The 20,326-nt window shown below is 41.2% G+C and overlaps 2 protein-coding genes across 5 annotated transcripts; one reads left to right on the top strand and one right to left on the bottom strand.

Moving 5' to 3' along the window:
- Positions 1–254: 254 nt before the first annotated feature.
- LOC145229781 (uncharacterized) lies at positions 255–7,282 on the bottom strand. 4 transcript variants are annotated; one of them, XR_013860482.1, is made up of 2 exons: positions 364–7,282; positions 255–299 (listed from the first exon to the last, which is right to left on the bottom strand). XR_013860482.1 is itself a non-coding variant. In XM_080095111.1 (2 exons), the coding sequence occupies exon 2, from the start codon at positions 6,599–6,601 to the stop codon at positions 905–907; it is 5,697 nt and encodes a 1,898-aa protein (XP_079951237.1). In that variant the 5' UTR covers positions 6,602–6,787; positions 6,852–7,282; the 3' UTR covers positions 255–904. The 4 variants fall into 4 exon arrangements, 2 of the variants coding, with proteins under 2 accessions (XP_079951237.1, XP_079951236.1); XR_013860481.1 differs by having other exon boundaries at positions 255–421; positions 491–7,282; XM_080095111.1 differs by having other exon boundaries at positions 255–6,787; positions 6,852–7,282.
- A 5,273-nt stretch (positions 7,283–12,555) lies between these two features.
- Positions 12,556–16,793, top strand: LOC145228032 (uncharacterized). Its single transcript, XM_080093005.1, has 2 exons — positions 12,556–12,649; positions 12,792–16,793. The coding sequence occupies exons 1-2, from the start codon at positions 12,556–12,558 to the stop codon at positions 16,511–16,513; spliced, it is 3,816 nt and encodes a 1,271-aa protein (XP_079949131.1). The 3' UTR covers positions 16,514–16,793.
- The last annotated feature ends 3,533 nt before the right edge of the window (positions 16,794–20,326 follow it).

Raw genomic sequence — 20,326 nt, 5'->3', positions numbered from 1 at the left:
TTGTTAAAACCAGTAAATTTTTGCGGCAAAAAACACAATTTGGCTATTTATAACGTAAAAATGAATAACACTGTGTATTTGAAGACAAAAAACGTTTCAACTTGAAATATTTAGGTGCAAAAGCCTACCAAAGTTCTGAAACATCAAACAAGTGAATTCCATTTAAGGGCTGTTGTAACGTTTTCTGTCGCGTGTTCCCCTGTTTTCACGAAAACGTCACACAATGTGGCTCAATAAAAAACGCGGACACCATAAAGGAACGACAATTCGTTTTAATGGTATGGTCAATTCCGGTTTTTCTGCGAATGAAAACGAAAACGTATAAAGCACAAATCGCACTCGAAACACAACAAGTAAACATACCGACTGTTTGGCCACAGGGGTTTTGGTATTTAATGATGTTTTAAAGGCCGAACAAATCCTGCACAAACAACCAAACATTTACAGTTTTAGAACAAAACTTCACATTACAGTACAAAGCCAAACTTACCAGCAAAATGATTCACAAATGCAGCTTTATCAACTCAGCAATTTATTTATACTTTCTAGCTGCTAAATAAAGGTATCAAAGTTTAGATTGATGGCTTCAATTCAAATTATGCCTGTCAGCAGTTTACAAACGTACACCACGAGGCAAGTTACAAATGATTGCAACATACACAGTACACAGGCAATTGACGTCACGCATTAGAACATTAATTGTCACGCAATGGAACACTAACTGTTGCGTCACAGGACAATTGTTATACATTTTGCTGGGCAAAGTTATGTTCACAACAGTTGGCGAAAACGACGTAACATACCCCCACCCGAATGTATCTCCAGGGGAGCATACATTCTAAAACACAAAACGTCGTTGAATATATACCGAACAAAACGAACGAAAATGAACATCGCAAACAGTTTACAATTTGCCGGTCGCGCAATCACCGCGGGAGTCCATCACTAAACACAGTTTGGTGATGGGTCGTCTGACGGAGGTGGCACCGGTTCCTACCAGTGCAGAGCGCACGACACCATGCGCATCCGGAAAGGTCGAAATCACTCGGCCGATTCTCCAACGTGCTCGCGGAATGGATTCGTCCACAACCAACACTAGGTCGCCTGCCTCGACGTTCCTCTGCTTCGAAAACCACTTCTGTCGTTCAATGACAGTGGGTAAGTATTCTCGCACCCAGCGACGCCAAAATTGGTCAGCCAGGTATTGCACTTGTCGCCAATGGTGGCGAACGTAACAGTCCTTCTTCACGAACACGCCAGGTGGCATGTTGGGCGACGGACGCAACAAAATTAAATGATTGGGAGTCAGCGGCTCGTCCGATTGTGGATCCATCACCACTGGAACAATGGGTCTACTGTTGAGAATGGACTCCGCTTCAACAAGCACCGTTTCAAGGGTGTCGCGGGTCACGCTTTGTGCCGTCAGCAACGCAGAAAGAACTCTTCTTACAGACCTGATCATTCTTTCCCAGACGCCACCCATATGGCTTGCCGCAGGAGGATTAAAAGACCATTGGATGTCCTGTTGTCTCAAGAAGTCATCAATGTTCTGTTGATTCCATCTTCCGATAGCCTCTTTTAGCTCACGCACGGCTCCGACAAAATTTGTTCCATTGTCGCTGCAAATCTTAGTTGGTCTGCCACGTCGTCCGATGAATCTTCGCAGGCAGTTGATAAAAGCACTCGTTGACAAACTGTCAGCTACCTCCAGATGCACTGCCCTGACCGTCATGCAGGTAAATAGACAGCCGTACACCTTCACTTGGCTTCTTGCTTGGCGCACCATTAGCGGTCCAAAATAATCAACGCCAACGTACGTGAACGCGGGGCTATGGGAGTTCACACGATCAATCGGCAATCTGGCCATAAGTTGCTCGCCAACGGGCGCATTTCGTTTCCTGCAAAACACACAATTGCCCAACACACGGCGTACAGCGGCTCCGCCCTTTATAATCCAAAATTTTTGACGGATTTCAGACCAGGTGTGACTCATTCCTGAGTGACCTACGTCCTTATGAAACTTGACAATCAGTAAGTCGGTGAGGTGATGTCTGCCTGGAAGTATAATAGGATGCTTCGCATCATCCGAAATAGAGGCCAATTCAAGTCTCCCTCCAACGCGTAGGAGACCGTTGCTAAGGGTGGGGCCAAGCTTGTCAAACGTTCGAGAGTTCTTCGTTTTCTTCCACTGACCATTGCCTTTTCGCAGATTTTCAAGCACCTCTGGAAAGGCTTGTTGTTGCACAATTCGAAACAGTGCCAATTCAGCTTCTTGAAGCTCTTGAACCTGAAGGGTTCCCTTCGGAATGGTCGTATTTGTATCTGCACACCGTTTCGACAATAAAACGCGCTTATACCGTAACAACCAAGCGGTTGCACGTCGTAGGCGATTCCAATCGGAGTAATGATTGATCAGTTTTGAGATAGAATCCGTCTCGCAAGCGGTTCCACACGTAAAATTTGCACTGACCTTCTTTGCTTCCATTAAAATATCATCTCTATTTGAAACTTCTTCTTCTTTAGGCCAAGTAGATTCGTCACCCCAAAGAAACCGTGGACCGGTTAGCCAAACGTTGTTATTCACCATTTTCTTCACAGACAAGCCACGTGAGGCGTCGTCGGCAGGGTTTAATTTGGATGGAACATGTCGCCACTGCTCACTTCTGCTTCCACTGTCAATCTTTGCCAGTCGGTTTGCTACAAAGGTTTCGAAACGTTTTGTAGAATTCCTAATGCTCATCAACACCGACATGGAATCTGTCCAGAACGTCGATTCGCAGTCGGGACAGCCCAACTCTCGTCGCAGAAAGCCATCCATTTTAACCGCTAGCACCGCTGCCGTCAACTCCAAGCGTGGTATGGATACCGTATGTATCGGTGCAAGTCGTGACTTGCCAAGCAAAAAACAACAGTGCACCTGCGCATTGTGGTTAACAAGGCGCAGATAAGAAACTGCCCCGTAGGCCGAAGACGATGCGTCAGCAAAATGGTGCATTTCCATCTTAACTATCTTTCCAAAGGAAGGAGGTTTAATGCAGCGTTGAACCCGTACTTGGCTTAACATAGGAAGTCCCTCCATCCAGCTTCTCCAACGATTAGCATCTTCATTTGAAATATCTTCGTCCCATCCTAACCCTTGACGACAAAGGTCCTGCAAAAGTATTTTGGCACTTACTGTAACAGGAGCAACAAGACCTAAGGGGTCGTACAGCGCACTGACGGCAGACAAAATTCCACGGCGCGTCAGCGACTTATTCGGCATCTGCACATCAAATCCAAATTCGTCATTTGGGACGTCCCAAAACACGCCCAAAATTCTTCCAGCTACGTCCGAATTAAGATCATGATTCTTCGCCATCTTGGACCGTTCGTCAGAAGGAATTGATTGTAAAACTCTATTACTGTTGCTCATCCACTTGGTTAGGTGGAAGCCACCTCTTTGCAGGAGCTGACCTAAGTCTTTCACCAACATAATTGCTTCGTCCTCGGTCGCCACGCTTGCAAGGCAATCGTCCACGTAGAAATTTGATTTTAGCGCTGTAGTAGCTGCAGCACTGAACTCGTGGCCAAACTCTTCCGCAGTTTGGAGCAAGCTGAAAGCGGCGCAGCTCGGAGAGGATGTTGCGCCAAAAAGATGTACAGTCATCTCGTGGTCTTCCGCTGGCTTGGACAGATCGCCCTTGGGCCACCACAAGAAACGAAGGCTCGCAGTGTCTTCTGGCCTTACCCGGATTTGATGAAACATGGATTCAATGTCTGACACAACCGCCACGGGTTCATTTCTGAACCTTGTCAGGACGCCTACTAAGTTGTTCATCAGATCTGGGCCACTCATTAGGGCATCGTTTAATGCAACGCCTGCGTGCTTTGCGGCACAATCGAACACGACGCGCACCTTGTCAGGCTTGCGCGGGTGCAAAACAGGGTGATGTGGAAGATACCACTCTCGTTTACTTTGGCCGCGATCGTGCGAAGAGATCCTTTTCGCGTATCCCTTTTGGATATAGGTTTCCACAGTGCCAACGTATCGCTCACGAAGTTTCTCGTCCTTCTTTAGTCTTCGTTCGAGAGAACGGAGTCTTCTTTCTGCCAACACGCGGTTTGGCGGAAGTTGAGTTTGATTTCCTTTCCACAGCAAGGGCAACTGATAATGGCCGTCTACATGCAACACGTCCCGTTTCATAATTTCGAGCGCCGATCGGTCTTCACGCGAAATTCTCTTGTCATCAATTATGGTTAAATCAGAAAAATCGGTTCTCCACAGACAGTCGATCTCTTTGCTCACGTTGTCGTCAAAACTACTTACGTAGTTTAAATCAATGCGTGTTCCGCTGGTGGGCACAAACGATGGCCCCAACAAAGACCACCCAAGGGCCGTTTTTACTGCAATGGGTTGTTCGCGGCTGCCGCAGCGCGTCTCCTGGAAAACCATCAGTTCAGGAGCATCGACGCCAATCATAAGTGTCACTTCTCCACCTTCGATCTGTGGAAACTCTAAACCGCGCAAGTATGACATCCTTTTCAGTTTAGTCTTTGATGGTAACTTGTTAGTTTTTACCGGAAGCTTATCGATGGCCATTACACTGTTAAGATTAATACTAGGTCCATCATCGAAGGCAGGAGCAACAGACAGGGAAACAATTTTTGTTGGCATAGTTTGCTCGTGGCCTACAGTTCGAAGCGATACAGTACGAGACTCCCCTTGCAAGTGTAGGGCATCCACTAGCCGTTGACTACACATAGATTTAGTGGCACCAGAGTCCAAAAATGCATAAGTGAGAAATTCTATGTTGCCATTTCGCGCCCGAACTGGTACGATATTCATGTACATATCACCACATATACTGGTATTGCCACATATTGCAGAGGGCTTGGAATCTGACGCCAAGTGAAATGAATTAACTTCACTGGTTACCTTTTCTTCAGGAGCAGAACTGCGGTTGGCTTCTGCTCTAGAAACCTCCCGATGTAGCAGCGTATGATGAGAGTTGGAATCACAACCGGAGATCTTGCACGGATCCTCCTCCTTGCAATCTCTTGCATTATGTCCTTTCTGCAAACACTTAAAGCACAGTCTTTGCCTTCGTGCAAATTCGTATCGTTGGTAGACAGGCTTCTTTTCAAACGAATTGCAAGTGGTCAAATCATGGAGCCCTGTACAAAACAAACAGCGAGCCTGCGGGGCTTCAGTTCCCGGCAGCTCAGACGACACGACGTACGTCGCAGCCCTATTTTTTCTTTGACCACTAGGCGTCTCCCGTACGGGGTGATGGGCCCGTCTAAACGACGAACTTGCCACGGCAGCTTGATTATCGACAAATTCGGTAAGGTCGTCGAAATTAGGTTCTCGATCGTATGTTTTAATTATACGGGCGACCTCTTTGTCCCATTGCTCTTGCATGTCACTGGACAAACGACGCACAATCGCCAACAAATTTTGAAATGTGTCCAAACCTGCGTTGCCTTCGATTTGGGATAGTACCACTTGACATGTCTTCATCAACCTCGCGAATTTCTGCATGCTATGGACGTCTTCCGAGCGAAGTTTCGGTCCGTACTGTAGTTGGTTTAAGCAGGTGCGCGCAATGATGTGATCCTTGCCATAATTTTCCTTTAGCAGTTTTAGGGCCTCGGCGTATCCTCCTTCTCCACTGAGCATGGAACAATGCTTAATCAAATCGTTAGCATCACCGACACAAAATTGCTGCAAGTAACTGAGGCGCACGTCGTCGTCAGAAACATGTTCAGCAATATGGCATTTAAAGCTACGAATAAAGGCATGGTACTCCATAGGATCACCGGCAAACTTTGATATCTGTGGGGGTGGCAGTCTAGAATCTTTCTTAACAGGTCGCTGATTACTAGTCGACGGTTGGGGCTCCGGCAAAGCACATACTGGCAGATCAGACACAGACAATTCGCGGACTTCGCCAACGACACTACTGGTGTTTGCACAATTACAACGGCATTTAGGCTCGAACGGAGTGGCTTCGGGTTTCAAAACTAGTTTTCTGGGTTTAATAGGTGACGGAACAGACTTACTTGGTTCGTTGGACTTTGTAATCAAGGTCTGTGTAACTGCCGTACCTAATCCTTCCAATGGAACAGATAGGGGTACTTCAACGGGGTCTTCCTCGTAGGAGTTCACTTCCAGCTCCGCCATGTGGAGAGCGTGTTTGAAACGGATTGCCTTTTCCATCTCATCCAATTTTCGTCGTCTATCCTTTTCTTCGCGCGAACAAAGTTCTTCTTCTTCGCGGCGCTGACGCTCTTCTTCGCGGTGCCGACTTTCTTCTTCACGTTCAACACGTTCCCTCTCCCTTTGGATAGACTGTAACTCATAATTCTGCTGTATTCGCATACGTAAACTTTGCAATTTTAATTTAGATCTCCGCTTCATTTCTAAGATAGCCGAACTAGATAATGTGCGCACGCTACTTATCACCGAACCATCCACTGAGGGTGGGCGTTGCGCTACATTCTCCAGCGGATTCGATGTAGAGGGTTCGCCATCGCGGAAGGAGTGAACACTCGCTTCGACCCATTCTTCCGTGCGTTGGTTCACGTCGTCTAAATCGAATTCGGGATCGTCTGCTGCCATCTTCGTCGTGATTGCGTTGGTACTAGACAATTGACAGTCGGCCAGTCGAAAAACTTTTTGTGTAACGTTTTCTGTCGCGTGTTCCCCTGTTTTCACGAAAACGTCACACAATGTGGCTCAATAAAAAACGCGGACACCATAAAGGAACGACAATTCGTTTTAATGGTATGGTCAATTCCGGTTTTTCTGCGAATGAAAACGAAAACGTATAAAGCACAAATCGCACTCGAAACACAACAAGTAAACATACCGACTGTTTGGCCACAGGGGTTTTGGTATTTAATGATGTTTTAAAGGCCGAACAAATCCTGCACAAACAACCAAACATTTACAGTTTTAGAACAAAACTTCACATTACAGTACAAAGCCAAACTTACCAGCAAAATGATTCACAAATGCAGCTTTATCAACTCAGCAATTTATTTATACTTTCTAGCTGCTAAATAAAGGTATCAAAGTTTAGATTGATGGCTTCAATTCAAATTATGCCTGTCAGCAGTTTACAAACGTACACCACGAGGCAAGTTACAAATGATTGCAACATACACAGTACACAGGCAATTGACGTCACGCATTAGAACATTAATTGTCACGCAATGGAACACTAACTGTTGCGTCACAGGACAATTGTTATACATTTTGCTGGGCAAAGTTATGTTCACAACAGTTGGCGAAAACGACGTAACAGCTGTAGAGAAACGAATTCCCAACATTAAAACAATACTGACAGCGGTTTTTTAGGGTTGAGCCCGAACCCGAATCGTTTTTGAATAATCTTGTTTAGGCCCGAAAGTTTGATTGACAGGCCTATAACAAGACATGGGCTACAGTCCAGTGGTCTTCAACCTTTTTTATAGGCGACCCCAATTTAAGGGAAAATGAAATCAGAATTTGCATGCGACCCCATTTTATCAACACTGAGAAAAATGTTTTAAGTAATGCTGAAACAAAAGAACAAGTACACAAAGTCACAAACTATACATAATTACAAACAAATATGGCGATACATAAGTATTCCGAAAAAAGTTTTTAAGGCGTTTCATTTAAGACATAAACCCAATTTTCGGAACACAAACTTGTCAAATTGTTCAACATTTAATTTGCACTGTTAGTGAGATGGTTTCGCCTGTATACTGTCCACAAGTTTTTGAAGCCACGGCTTAACTTTGCACAAGCCTAACCGCATGTCATGCTCCACTTCCAATCGATTACGATGTTTCGTTTTTAATACACTCATTGCACCAAATCCTGCTTCACACAGCCACGTGGTTGGAAACGGGATTAGAAAAGTTTGGCATAGATGGGTACCTTGCATAAATAACTATTCATTTGTTCTGGTGTCACCTTAAATAAGACAAACTTATAGTGTTGAGTCATAATACACATTGTCCAAACCCGTTGTTACGCGATAAAGGCATTTTGTGTGTTTTCAATACCACGATTTAATTGCAACATGAGGTAGAAAGCTGTACCACAAAACAAGAGCAAAAGTTGCGATCTAAAAGAACATAATATTAGTTTTATTTTCTGTAATCAATTTTAAAATGCAATATATTAAAGCGACTTATTGCGACCCCAGAAAAAGTTTAGGCGACCCCACTTGGGGTCGCGACCCATAGGTTGACGACCACTGGGCTACACAATGGACAAAAATAGGCAGACTTTTACAGGACGTTTTACAGTTGTTGGGTGTTGGTATAAGTCCAGCAACTAGCTACATAGCTAGGTAATTTATATTTACAAAAATTATTGACACAGAATGTGAAGTCAGACGCGCATCAAGCCTGTTTGTTAAAATTCTAGCCGGAACCCTACTTGAAAGCCCGGCCCGAATTCCAGTTCTGGTATACAGTGTTGCTCTCGACACACGAAAAAAACGTGCCTTAAAAACCCCAAAATGCCTTCTTGCAATTTTTTTTCGGCTGGGCTGAAACGAAACTAACCTTTTTCCTCTTAGTTTGTTGTTTTTAATTTGAATTAAAAAGAACTTTAATTCAGCATTTCTTAAACAGTTACCGATATTGTTTGTTCAATTAGTTGCGTCTGTCTGCTGAATTATGACATCACACTTAAAATCAATCAAAGTCAAACAGGCACTGTCCTTGTTCTAAAAAAATTAGGCATTGGATTTTTGAGCTAGTCAATTGGTGAAGGTTGTTTTACCAGCCAGACAACACCTCCTGAGCTGTTTCTGGAATGCTAGGGGCATCGTTGTTCAGCGAAAAGCGTTGCCCAGCTAATGGCTTACAGCTTTGTAGTGAGGCAGGCAGTTGACATTTTAGATGTTTAAATTGAACAGTTTTTTGGTTTTGATAAAGTTGAAAATGTTGGCAGTTACACTGTGCACTGTTTGGGTTAGACAGAAATGAGGCTAATTGGTTAAAGTTACCATTTGTAACATGGATTTAAAGATAAGATTTTAATAAAACTAGGTCTAGCACAGTAAAGTAAACTTATAAAGAAACACTACAACTGCAAATCAAAGTGGAAAAAGTTCCCAATACAAAATGTCCTGTTCAGTAGATAAAGCACAACGTTGGAAATATGGATTAACTGGTGGAACAAGGTGAAACGATAACTCAAAAATACAAAAAGGTAGGTCCACAGTAACCAGTTTTGTAAAAAAAATCCATATTTTTGTCGTAGGTGCAAGTTTATAAATAAGGCTAATCGAAAAATTAACAAAGATTAAAGTTGTTAATAAAAATACAAAATTAAAATAAGATAGGCCTATCATAGAATGTATTGCATTTATGTGTTTTGCCATGTATATTTTCATACTTGCTTAATTTTAGGATTCAAGACTACTAATGGTAAATGACATCCAATCATAGACAATTGTTACGCCCATCAACTGGAAAGTGATTATTGGAGGTCTTGTCACAGGTTAGCGGATCAAAATCTAACTATAATATCGATGGTCTTTGTGCAAGAACTCTTTTAAGTCAGGCCAGGCTTTTCCGGTAATTTTCTGACTTAAGTAAAAAGTTAACAGATTCGGTCCAGAACTCAAAACCATTTTGCTTATAATGGGCTTTTTTATACCCAACTTTAAGAATTATGATTTAGGAAAAGCATGTGCTTTAGGGCATATCCTGTAATTATGCGAGTATAACGCTTTTATGAGCGGAAGTTTTGCAGCACGAAGAAATAAGACAATTAACAATGGCGTGAATTTTGCAAAACTTCCTTCACAACGTGGCAGTTTTAATCCTTGGAATTCAATACACGGGATTTGCGCGTCTGTGGATTGTGGATAAAGTTTCTTCATAGAATTTCCGTTTTGCTGCGCTCGTAATGCGGACAATACTACAACACTACAATGCGTTGCGAAACTCCATTAAGACATTTTCACGAAAAAAATTCCATCAAGCGCATTTCGTGCTTCCGTCCTTTGTAGTTTATTGTAACAATCCAAGTTTTCGAAACTTATTCTTCTTATTTCCCGGTAAAACCCCACGAATCGTTATAAAAACCCTGGCTGTTTTGGAATTAAAGTCAGAGTTTCCATTGCAGTGAAAGAGTCGGTTGTTTGGTCGAATACAGGGGAGATTTGTTTATAGCGTGTGTGGGATTGTGACATCACTTTGTCGCTTGTAAAAGTAAACCCCTTTTAGTTAGGAATGTTTTTTAGGTTTGTGCAGTTTATCATTGCTTTAAATAATTTAGATTTGGTGTATCTGTTTACGCCCGACTAGCCGTAAGTTTAGCCTTTTTTACACAATGTAGCAACACATTATCTGGTCAATCGTTGAAAACGCCACTGTATTTGTAATGGTTTCTTGTTATGAAAGCGTACCAACAATAAAGTTACTCGTATATTGGTTTTGCTCCCTGCACTTAATATACGAACGCTTGAAACTGCAGCTACCGACCTTCTATTACTTAAATGTCCCTTGAGCAGTTTAGGTATTAATAAGGGTAGTACAGTATTTAAACTTTAAACCAGAATCTCCCAGCTGATTGCTTGGTGGATAAAGATTGTAATATAAATTGGAATCTTATGCTTTGATAATTTAATAAACTTGAACCATTAATAAACGTGGTATCTAAAAACATGGCGCCATAAAGTCTATTCCCATTGCCTTTTGTTTATCTGTAGGTTTTAGTAATGCGGTTTGCTATCGATCTAATGGCGTCATGCGAAACGCTTTACACTTTTATAATTGTTTCAACAAAGCGGTATGTTGATTGTAAATTGAGGTCTGAATTGCTGAACATAATAAACCGCTGATAATTCACCAGGCAAATGGGGTAATTGTTGTAAAGTTGCAACCTTGAAAATGCCGGTTGTTCTGTATGGTCAAGCGCAGTGCTTAACGACCGATGTGTTGTAGGAGGATGCAGGGGTAGTGCACTACTGTAATTTGCAACAAATTAGGCCAGTGCAGAATCTTGACCGAATAGTTCGGGGCGCCTGCTTGAGAGCGTTGTGGGTTCGAACCCCGTGAAAAATTTCTTCGGTTGTTCCGATTTTACGTCGTTGTAGTATTTAGACCGATAAATACTAGTTGTTTTGCGATCTTGTTGACGTTTCGTCCACCAGAACGGTAAGGCTTCTTCGGCCCGATGAAGTAAAGTATTTGCGAACGCACAAAACAGCTAGATACGATAAAATAATTACATGTGAACAAAGGCCTTGAAGAGTTGCGTGCGCCACAATACAACAGTGCATATCTAATGTCCATTAGATGCTGGGGAGGTTGGCCGTAAAATGGGCTTAAGTTTCTGTGATTATTGCGATTTGAGACATTTGAATTTGTAAGGCAACTTTCAAATACCAACATCTTCGACCCATTGGGTTGATGTTTTAAAGATTTGGACAATATTCCAATCAATGCTGTGGTCGCATTCCAAAACGTGTTCGCATCAGGCGGACTTTTTACCTCCCCTGTTTTTGACTGCCATTTCGTGTTCTTTGTGGCGCGAATTTAGATTTAGCTTGGTTTGGCCGATGTAAACCATGTCGGAATCACGGCAAAGCACCTGGTAAATAATTCCTGTACGGTATCGTGGCATCTTTTGGTCTTCGTAGCAACTGCCCAACTGTGTTTAGACGTTTTTTAGATTTAGACGTAAGCAAGTGAATGATTTAAACTGTCTGTTTCGTGGGGTGGTCGTGTTATTTGTCATGTGGTGCAAGCGGGAAACCGTAACACGCGTGCAACATTCTTGCATTGGTGTTTGTGAATAGAGGTAGCTCTGATGTGTGTTTTGGCTCTGTTGTAAAGCGTTTTGGAGACTGTAAGTTTTTGGTGCCGTGGATGGTGAGACGTGTAGTGTAAATAGCGGTCAGTGTGCATGGGTTTCTTGCATATGAGCTTTTAGTCCGACCGTCTGGTGACAGCCACTTTAAAAAACGCGGTAATTTTGTGTTGTTCATTTTTTATAGCAATGTAGGTTTCGGTTTTAACCCCAGTTGATGATCACAATAATTATTTGTATCAAACATTTGGACGTAAAAATTAAGATTCAAAACAGCTTAGAGAGTAAAGGTTAATAAACAGTGTTGATTAAATGCTTTACGATCCTTAATTTATTTTAAGCGATAGAGTGATATAAAAAAGTTTTATTGTTGATTTATTATTGTTGATTTATCTCCAAATTTGGATGCAGACCCAAAAGCAAAATTACTTGTGATCTGCTGTTATGAAAGATTTAAGTTTATTTAAATAAATTTAAATGACAGTTTTGTTCCATGTCACTGTTGTGATACAATCCGTACATCTGTAACTGAAGTTTGTGCCCACTGGTCGATGATAGATACTTTATGCGAAAATGATTCAACCTTTCTAGATGCATGAAAAAAGCCAAAAAAATCGCCCCGATGCAACTGAACAACAACTTTACACATTCCGCATTTGAAGTTTTTTAGTCGAACTTTAACCAAAATGTTGTTTGTCACAGTTTAATTCAAATGTTGATTTTATTCAGAATTCCATAGATAAATAACAATGTTGTGGTTATTGTTTCTATGGTTTATCATCGGATGCGTGGAAGGTGAATGTCCGGGTGAGGATTTCAGTCTCGCTCCTCGACTTTTCACAAGTAAGTATTAAATTACTAACAAATTAAACATTTGCGCAAATTAAACAAACCTTGTTTGTTGACACAATTGGTTAAAAATGGCATAAAGTTTAGTAGACCTTGTTTTCGAACAGCAAACGCAACTGACAAAACAATTTTACAGAACCTGCAAATCTCTCGGTGTGTGAGGAACCATATCGTGATCCCAACTGCACCTGCCCTTCTTCAATGTTCCAATGTGCTTGTCAAAAGTTCGGTCGGTGCGAACGCAAACCAGGATGCATCGAGATGTCGCAGGTAAACAGCGGATGGGCAGAATGCGAGGATTGGAGCGACGAGTTCGGTGACATTTGTCCCAAAGGTAGCTTTCACTGTGACTGCTTCAACACCACTTGTAAAAATGGATTTGGTTGTGTACCTGAGACCTGGCGATGTGATGGAAAAATGGATTGCCCAGATGGCAGTGATGAAACTTGCACTTGTCCCGCTAATAAAATTGAGTGTGAATGTCACAAAACCCACAACTGCACTTTGGGTAATGGCTGCATTAAGAAAAAACAGCTATGTAATGGACACAATGACTGTGGTGATTGGACCGATGAAGTTAATTGTACTTGTCCTGTTCACAAGTTTGAATGTTCTTGTTACCAAAGTAGAAACTGTACATCGAAAAGAGGTTACATCGGCAAAGATAAACAGTGTAACGGAAGAAATGACTGTGGAGATTGGAGTGATGAACTTAACTGTACTTGTCCAGCTACAAAGTTCGAATGTGATTGTTTCGAAACAGGGTACTGCCCTCGTGATAATAATTGCATCGGGAGAAAAAGGGTATGCAACACAAAAAATGACTGCGGAGATTGGAGTGATGAAGTCAATTGCACTTTTACTTGCAATCTTGATTACAGTTTTGAATGTGCTTGTTACAAAACAAACAACTGCAGCTCCTCAATTAAGAAAAGTTGTATTAGTAGAAGGAAACAGTGCGATGGAAAAAATGACTGTGGTGATTGGAGTGACGAAACAAACTGCACCTATCCACCTGATAAGTTTCAATGCAGTTGTCACAAGAACAAGAACTGTACTGGTCCAGGTTTAATTCCCAGTGTTACGCGGTGTGATGGTTTAAAAAACTGTGAAGATTGGAGCGATGAAACAAACTGCACTTGTCCAGCTGATAAGTTTCAATGTGCATGTGTTGGAACAAAACAATGCATTGGAATAGAGGGAAGTTGTATTGACCGATCATTGTTGTGTGATGGAAATCGTGATTGTTTTGATGAAAGTGACGAGTCAGAAAATACATGTAACTGCTCTGGAATTTACGCAAGATGTCCATGTGATCCTGGTAACAAACATTGCCCATCTAATGGTAGATGCATACCTTTTGACTGGGTGAATGACAACGTTAAAGACTGCCCTGATGGGAGTGACGAACTCTGCACTTACCATAACATCACATGTGGATCTTGCTCCATGCTTGCTATAACTTGTAAGAGTGAACAACTTGCCAGGTATCTTGTACATTCGACAGTCTCGGCAAAGTGCAATTCAGTTGTTCAACGTTCATGCGCTGATAACATCAACAGTTGCGGAACAGAGAAAGTTATCTGTGCCACCGCCCAATGTAAAAATCCTAATTTTTGTCACAACATGTTCGTTTGCAAAGATGAACAGCTGATATTGAACGATTACTTTTGCGATGGAATTGGCAATTCGGTTCGCGGTTGCAATGACAAAAGCGACGAAAACAAAGGAGGATTCGGCTTTAAATGCTCTGGATCAGCCAGACAAGATGTTTGTGTTTTGCCCCAAGCCAACGTTTACGATTCACAGGCTCAGTGTTCTGACAAATCTGATCGTTGTTTTGTTAATGGACAGTTCAAATGTTTTCAGTGCTTAGATAGAAAGTTGATCATATCACCCAAGCAAGTTTGTGACGGAATAGTGGACTGCCTTGATATTTCTGATGAATGTTTATGTCCAAATCAGAGTTTGTGTGACAAAATAATAGGAGATTGTCCCAAAAATCAGATGCATTGTCACAATAGTTCCACTTGCATTTCCCAAGAAGAGACTTTGTGCAACATTAGTGTACAGTGTGTCGATCAAATTAACACTAAATATTGTTCCGTTTCGGATGAAGCACGACAAACCCAATGTTTACCAGAAAACGTTGACGGCCTCGGTCTTGACGAAATATTTAAGTGTGCAAAAACAGACAATGTGCTTTTGAGAACCAAGTTTAAGTGGGGCCTAAGTCAAGGATACAAAGCCCGATATTTGTTGGAATCAATATGTGACGGATCTACACGCGACAAACTTGGGCATTTTGGCGAAATAAATTGTCCAAATACGTTTTATTGTTTTTCCACTATTAGATTTAGTTTGAAAAGCACGGAGGTATGCGACGGAAAAGTTGACTGTTCCGACGGTTCAGATGAATTTTCTGCTTTATGTCACAAAACTCGATATTATTGCCAAAGTGATTCGTGGATATCAATAGACAGAAAAACTCTTTGTGACGGAATTATTGATTGTGACAATAAATCTGATGAAAGCAGATGCCGCTGTGAAAAGAAAAGATTTTATTGCACAAACAAGGAGCCTTTGTCGATTGAATTGAAACTCGTGCAGAATGGAATTCGGGATTGTTCGGACGGAAGTGACGAATGTGTAAACTTGGCCGGCAATGCATTTGCAGATGTCAATGAAATGATTTCAAATCCGTTTTATCGAGGAATTTTCTGGATAATGTCACTGTTAGCATTAGGAGGAAATTTGTTTGTGTTTGTTGCAACTATCCGCGGCCTACAAAAAGCCAAAAAGGATCAAAACGTTTTTGTCAACACCAGCGTTTTTATTCTAAATCTGAGTGTTTCTGATTTTCTAATGGGCATTTATCTGCTTGTTGTCATTGTGCAAGGAACTCGATTTTCTGGCTCGTATTGTTTGTTTGACAAGGAATGGAGATCTAGTAGCTTGTGTTCAGGACTTGGAGCGCTTGCAGTTTTGTCTTCAGAAGCTTCTGCCTTTACTATGACAACCATGACCACATTTCGCCTTGTATCAGCATTTAAACCATTTGTAATTCGAAGTGTTGATGTGAGAAGAGTTTTACTTGCTGAAGTGTTTTGCTGGATTTCATCTATTCTATTGGCAACTATTCCTTTGCTGAATGTTACTTCTGAATATTTTGTAACTGATGTTTGGTTTCCAAACTACTTCTTTGGAAGTGATTTTGTTTCAAGGAAAAACATGTCTCTACTTGCAGAAAGAATTACCAATGTGAAACCTGAAAGCTGGAACGAAGTAAAAAAAGCAATCAAAACAGCCTTTCCGCGAAATACTGTTCAGGGAGAGTTTGGATATTATGGAGAAACAAGTGTCTGTATGCCACGTTTGTTTGCCAAAACCAGTGAGTTTGCTTGGGAATATTCAACATTCCTCATCACAATCAACTTTCTCATGTTCATCTACATGGTGGTTGCATATTTTCTTATCTACAAGCAGAGCAATAGCATGAAAGGGTCCAGGAGCACTGATGTCAGCTCCAAGATGCAGAAGAGAATCTCGAGATTGATTGTGACCGACTTTTGTTGCTGGATTCCAATTTGTGTCATGGGATATTTGAGTGTTGGAGGAATCAAGATGCCACCAGATGCTTATGTGTTGAGCGCTTGTTTGTTGCTTCCAATCAACAGCGCCCTCAATCCCTTGCTTTACTCAAAGGCAATCGAAGATCAATTGTATAAAGCAAAGCAATTTGTGGGGGAAAAGATATCCTCATTGCGAGCTTCTATAAGTTGCTCATCGGATTTAGCGATGACACCCAATGCCGAGATAAACCAAGAAGGAGACAGAGTGGTTGAGATCGTCAAATAAAGTTGACACTGACATTTAAATTCAATGTGTTTTGTGAACATCGAAATTGTTGAGAATAATTTTTTGCAGTTTACCTTACGAAAAAATATGATGAAAATTTCGTTTGCTTTTCTGAAACGATAAAACAATTTTGTGTCGCCTTACTAGAATTCTAGTAAGACACGTTGTTGTTGTGTATCTCATATGTGTCCATCAGTTCATTGGGTGTGCCTAAAGGGAACACAAATGTGACTAAAAAGAAAAATCCTACTTTAAAGTTTCCAATTGTCGTTCACGTTTTAGGGCCTAAAAACAAAACGTTTGTTTCCTTTACTTATATTCATTCATTACATTACAGCTTGTTTAGTTGTTTTTATGTTTTGGTTTCAGAATTTGCCGTGAATTAAAATGTGGTTTATTATGAATCCGCAACTTACGTTGGTTGTATAACACTGAGTTTAAATTTGTGCGTCTTTTTTTAATGCCGGACTGTTTTTATTATTGCGTATTCAAATACCTTGCTATTAATACTCTGCAACGTAGTTAGGCTACTGGTTAAAAGGACTTTTTTGTTATTAATTTGTACAATTTAATGGTTTCCACCTTTTAATATACCTTGAAGAAAACGAACGCAATTTCTGCTTCAATTTTTCCATTTAAATGTTGTTTGGCAATTTTGTTTTGAGGAAGACTTGCTAGGTGGATTTTTTGCCTTGTATTTTCCTGCGCAGAATATTTACATGTATTTTGTGAACCGAACATTTGTTTGTATTCGTTTATTTATCGCATGTTTATTTGGAATTTATTAAATGGATTAAGAAATGGAGAGTTTAACACTTGGGAAGCAACATGTTGCATCTAGGCTGTGTAATCACAAGCAAATGATTGTAGATACCATCTACTAAGGGCTTAAGTACTAGTCAGCTTATTTACTTTATTACTTAAAGTTATTGCCCGGTTAACTGATTTTCTATACCCTACATTTTGTTGATTAAAAAACGACAACTTTAATGAAACAAATCCTATGAAAGTTTCCTATGTTACACTAAACCAGTTTGTCAACCCTGCATTTCGTGTTAGAAATATGAGTTTTTCAACATACTTAACAAATTGCGTTTGTGGAACGAATGTTTCAAACCAACGGTCCTCAAACTTGCGTCCGCGAGGCAATTTGGGATGGACCGTAAATTGGTTGAAGTATTTCCACAATTTTATTAGGCGTCAATTCGTGCCACTGAATCAGTTTAAATCAAATGTGCGATTTTGCATAACTAGCTAATGTTCTGCAATCAACCTTCGTTTTTCTGAAATACACAATCCAGTTTAAGGACCGTGAGCCCTCGAAATAATGGGTTTTCAAAAAAATTATGAAAAAGTTTGAGAACTACTGTTGTTGCGCTGTCTTAATTATCGGATGGCGTGACTCCATGTACCTCCAGACATCACAGCAGGGGCGATCGCTTATGTTCCCAAAACTGTCTTTAACGCGTCTTTCCTTGCGCTCAAACTCCAAGACGCCAGCAGCTATATAACGAACTCTTTTATTCTACAATATGGCCGAAGGATGGCGCTCGAGAGTACGGCAGCACGGCGAGTACAAGTGGTCAAAAGGCGGTTTCTGCAAACAGGTTCAAATTAAGACAAGGCAAGGGACAGAATTTTAATGACATTTACGCTTACCAAACTATTAAAGGACTGGTGTCGTTTAAATGCAAGCGATCAGTAGAAGGTCTGTAAACACAGCATCAAATAACATCACACATAAACATCACTTAATCACACTAGTGACGGACGGCAAAACTTTAAGCAACAATAATCTTACCGGAATAACACAGTTCGGTTCAGAAAAACACATGGGTGGACGACGGCGGAATTCACGTCGGTCACTAAATGTACAAGTCACACATTGGACGATTCAGTTTCTAAACAGCATAACTTTCCTGTTCGTTTAAAAACAAACATAACTGACCAGTTAAAAACGCATGCAGACGCGGTAAGTTCCAGTCACTAATAAACACGAGGCAGCCCCGCATACAAGACGTGACTTCGGTAAAACAATGCCAAGGTTGTGACATCATAAGCACCGATAGTGTGACAGACAATGTTCCAGGTGGCACAACATTGCGTCGTACACAGGAATCAAGGCCACTGGCGGGAAACATAAAAAACATAATAATATGTACAATGGCGATGTAACAACTGTTTTAAACGAACTATTTGCGTGTGCTGGTGACCTCAATGGGGTCACAAAACTATATGAGCTGTAGAGCACTGCAAAAGTTTATTGTTTCGGAAAGCAGCAAAACCGGCGAGATGACTTCAGGTGTTAGGAGTTTTATGTAGGTTCGCGACGACATATGTTTAAATAAACTGATTTCTCATACTGATTCAGGCGGGCTTACGGGGTAGTACTGACAGTGCGCAATGAATTTTGCTGGTAACAACATAATTGATACAATTCACTTTCTAAAATGGAACCAAAGCGATTTTTTACTTTGGTTCGTCGTGTTTATATTGACCCACTACTGCTACCAAAAAAACCCGGGTTTTCCCCGTGGCCCCAGGGGAATACCCGTGTTTGGAGTGGTCCCATTTTGGGAAAATTTCCTCCAAGAACTTTCCGTGATTGGAGCAGGAAGTACGGGAAGATAATGGGTGTGAGGCTTGGAAGAAACGAGGTGGTTGTGTTGAACGACTTTGAGACAATACAAGAGGTAGAAAGTCAAAGAAAGTGTTTTAAGTAGTGATGCACCGAACAGACATAAAAGATTATTGCTAAACAGAATATTCAGCCACAAGACCTAAAATTTCAGTCGAATCTAAATCCCCCTTTTCAGATGGCTGTTTTCAATTGAACCTTGTGTCGCTGATACAGGTGAATTCATTTACGATACTCCGCAGCAACCTACAATAGTTTAGCTAAACAAAACATAAATCACAGTACGCCAGGCCCATTGAAGGCGTGATACAAAATCAGCCGATCACCAAGCATTTACAAATAGCCAGGCATAGGCTCGAAAAATCTAGCCTAACATAGGTGGGGTACATTTGGATTCGCGCGCCACGTAGGGATTTTAGCTTAGAACGATTTTTGGCTAGGTGTGGCGCGTTGCTAAATGGCTTTAGCTAAAATAAGGTGCGTTTAGAAACTCAGCCTGGCCATGGCCTCCACCACATTGCATTGGCCGCGGTGTAGACGAAATAGAGTAGGGACACCGCTATTACCAATGAAGGTCGTGGACCAGAGGAGAACGTTTCCTGATCCACCCTGGTAGGGCGCAAACTGTTGTTAATTTTTCCCCAGCCCTGCGTTTGCGTAAAACATGTCTTCCAAAAAGAGGACGTATAGTAGGTCTACTTAAGCAAAACAGTTTTTAGATCGCTGGTTGCCAACCTTGTAGACTGAAAGCAATGCCCCCCCCCCCCCCCCCCCCAAAAAAAATAATAATAATAATAATTGTTTGTGCTTGGTTGTGATTTGTGCAATTTGCGAACTAAACTCCTTTGCATTGTTAGTTGGGGCATGAACAAAAGCAAAAAGCATTGAACCTGTAAAAACGAAATTGTGCTTCATAAAACCTACTTGTGATGTCACAGGTGTTCGTATTGCGCAACAAAAAATCGTGCTTCAAATGTTATAACCGGTTCAAAATTGAGAACATGTTCCAAATAAGATAAAAAGCTGGTAAAATTGTCTCCATTTAGTTCTAAAAAAATCTTAAGATCTGCGTTTAAATTGTGAAATCTTGGTTGTATTTTATTATATTTTGCATCAGTTTTATTTTAATGTTCTATTAATAACACATGCGTTTAAATAAAATCAATAATAAAATG

This window comes from Phallusia mammillata, chromosome 5 (assembly GCF_965637545.1).
Source record: "Phallusia mammillata chromosome 5, kaPhaMamm4.hap1.1, whole genome shotgun sequence".
Taxonomy (NCBI): Eukaryota; Metazoa; Chordata; class Ascidiacea; order Phlebobranchia; family Ascidiidae; genus Phallusia; species Phallusia mammillata.
Note: the sequence above shows the minus strand (reverse complement) of the source record. Positions and strands in the feature narration are given on the sequence as shown.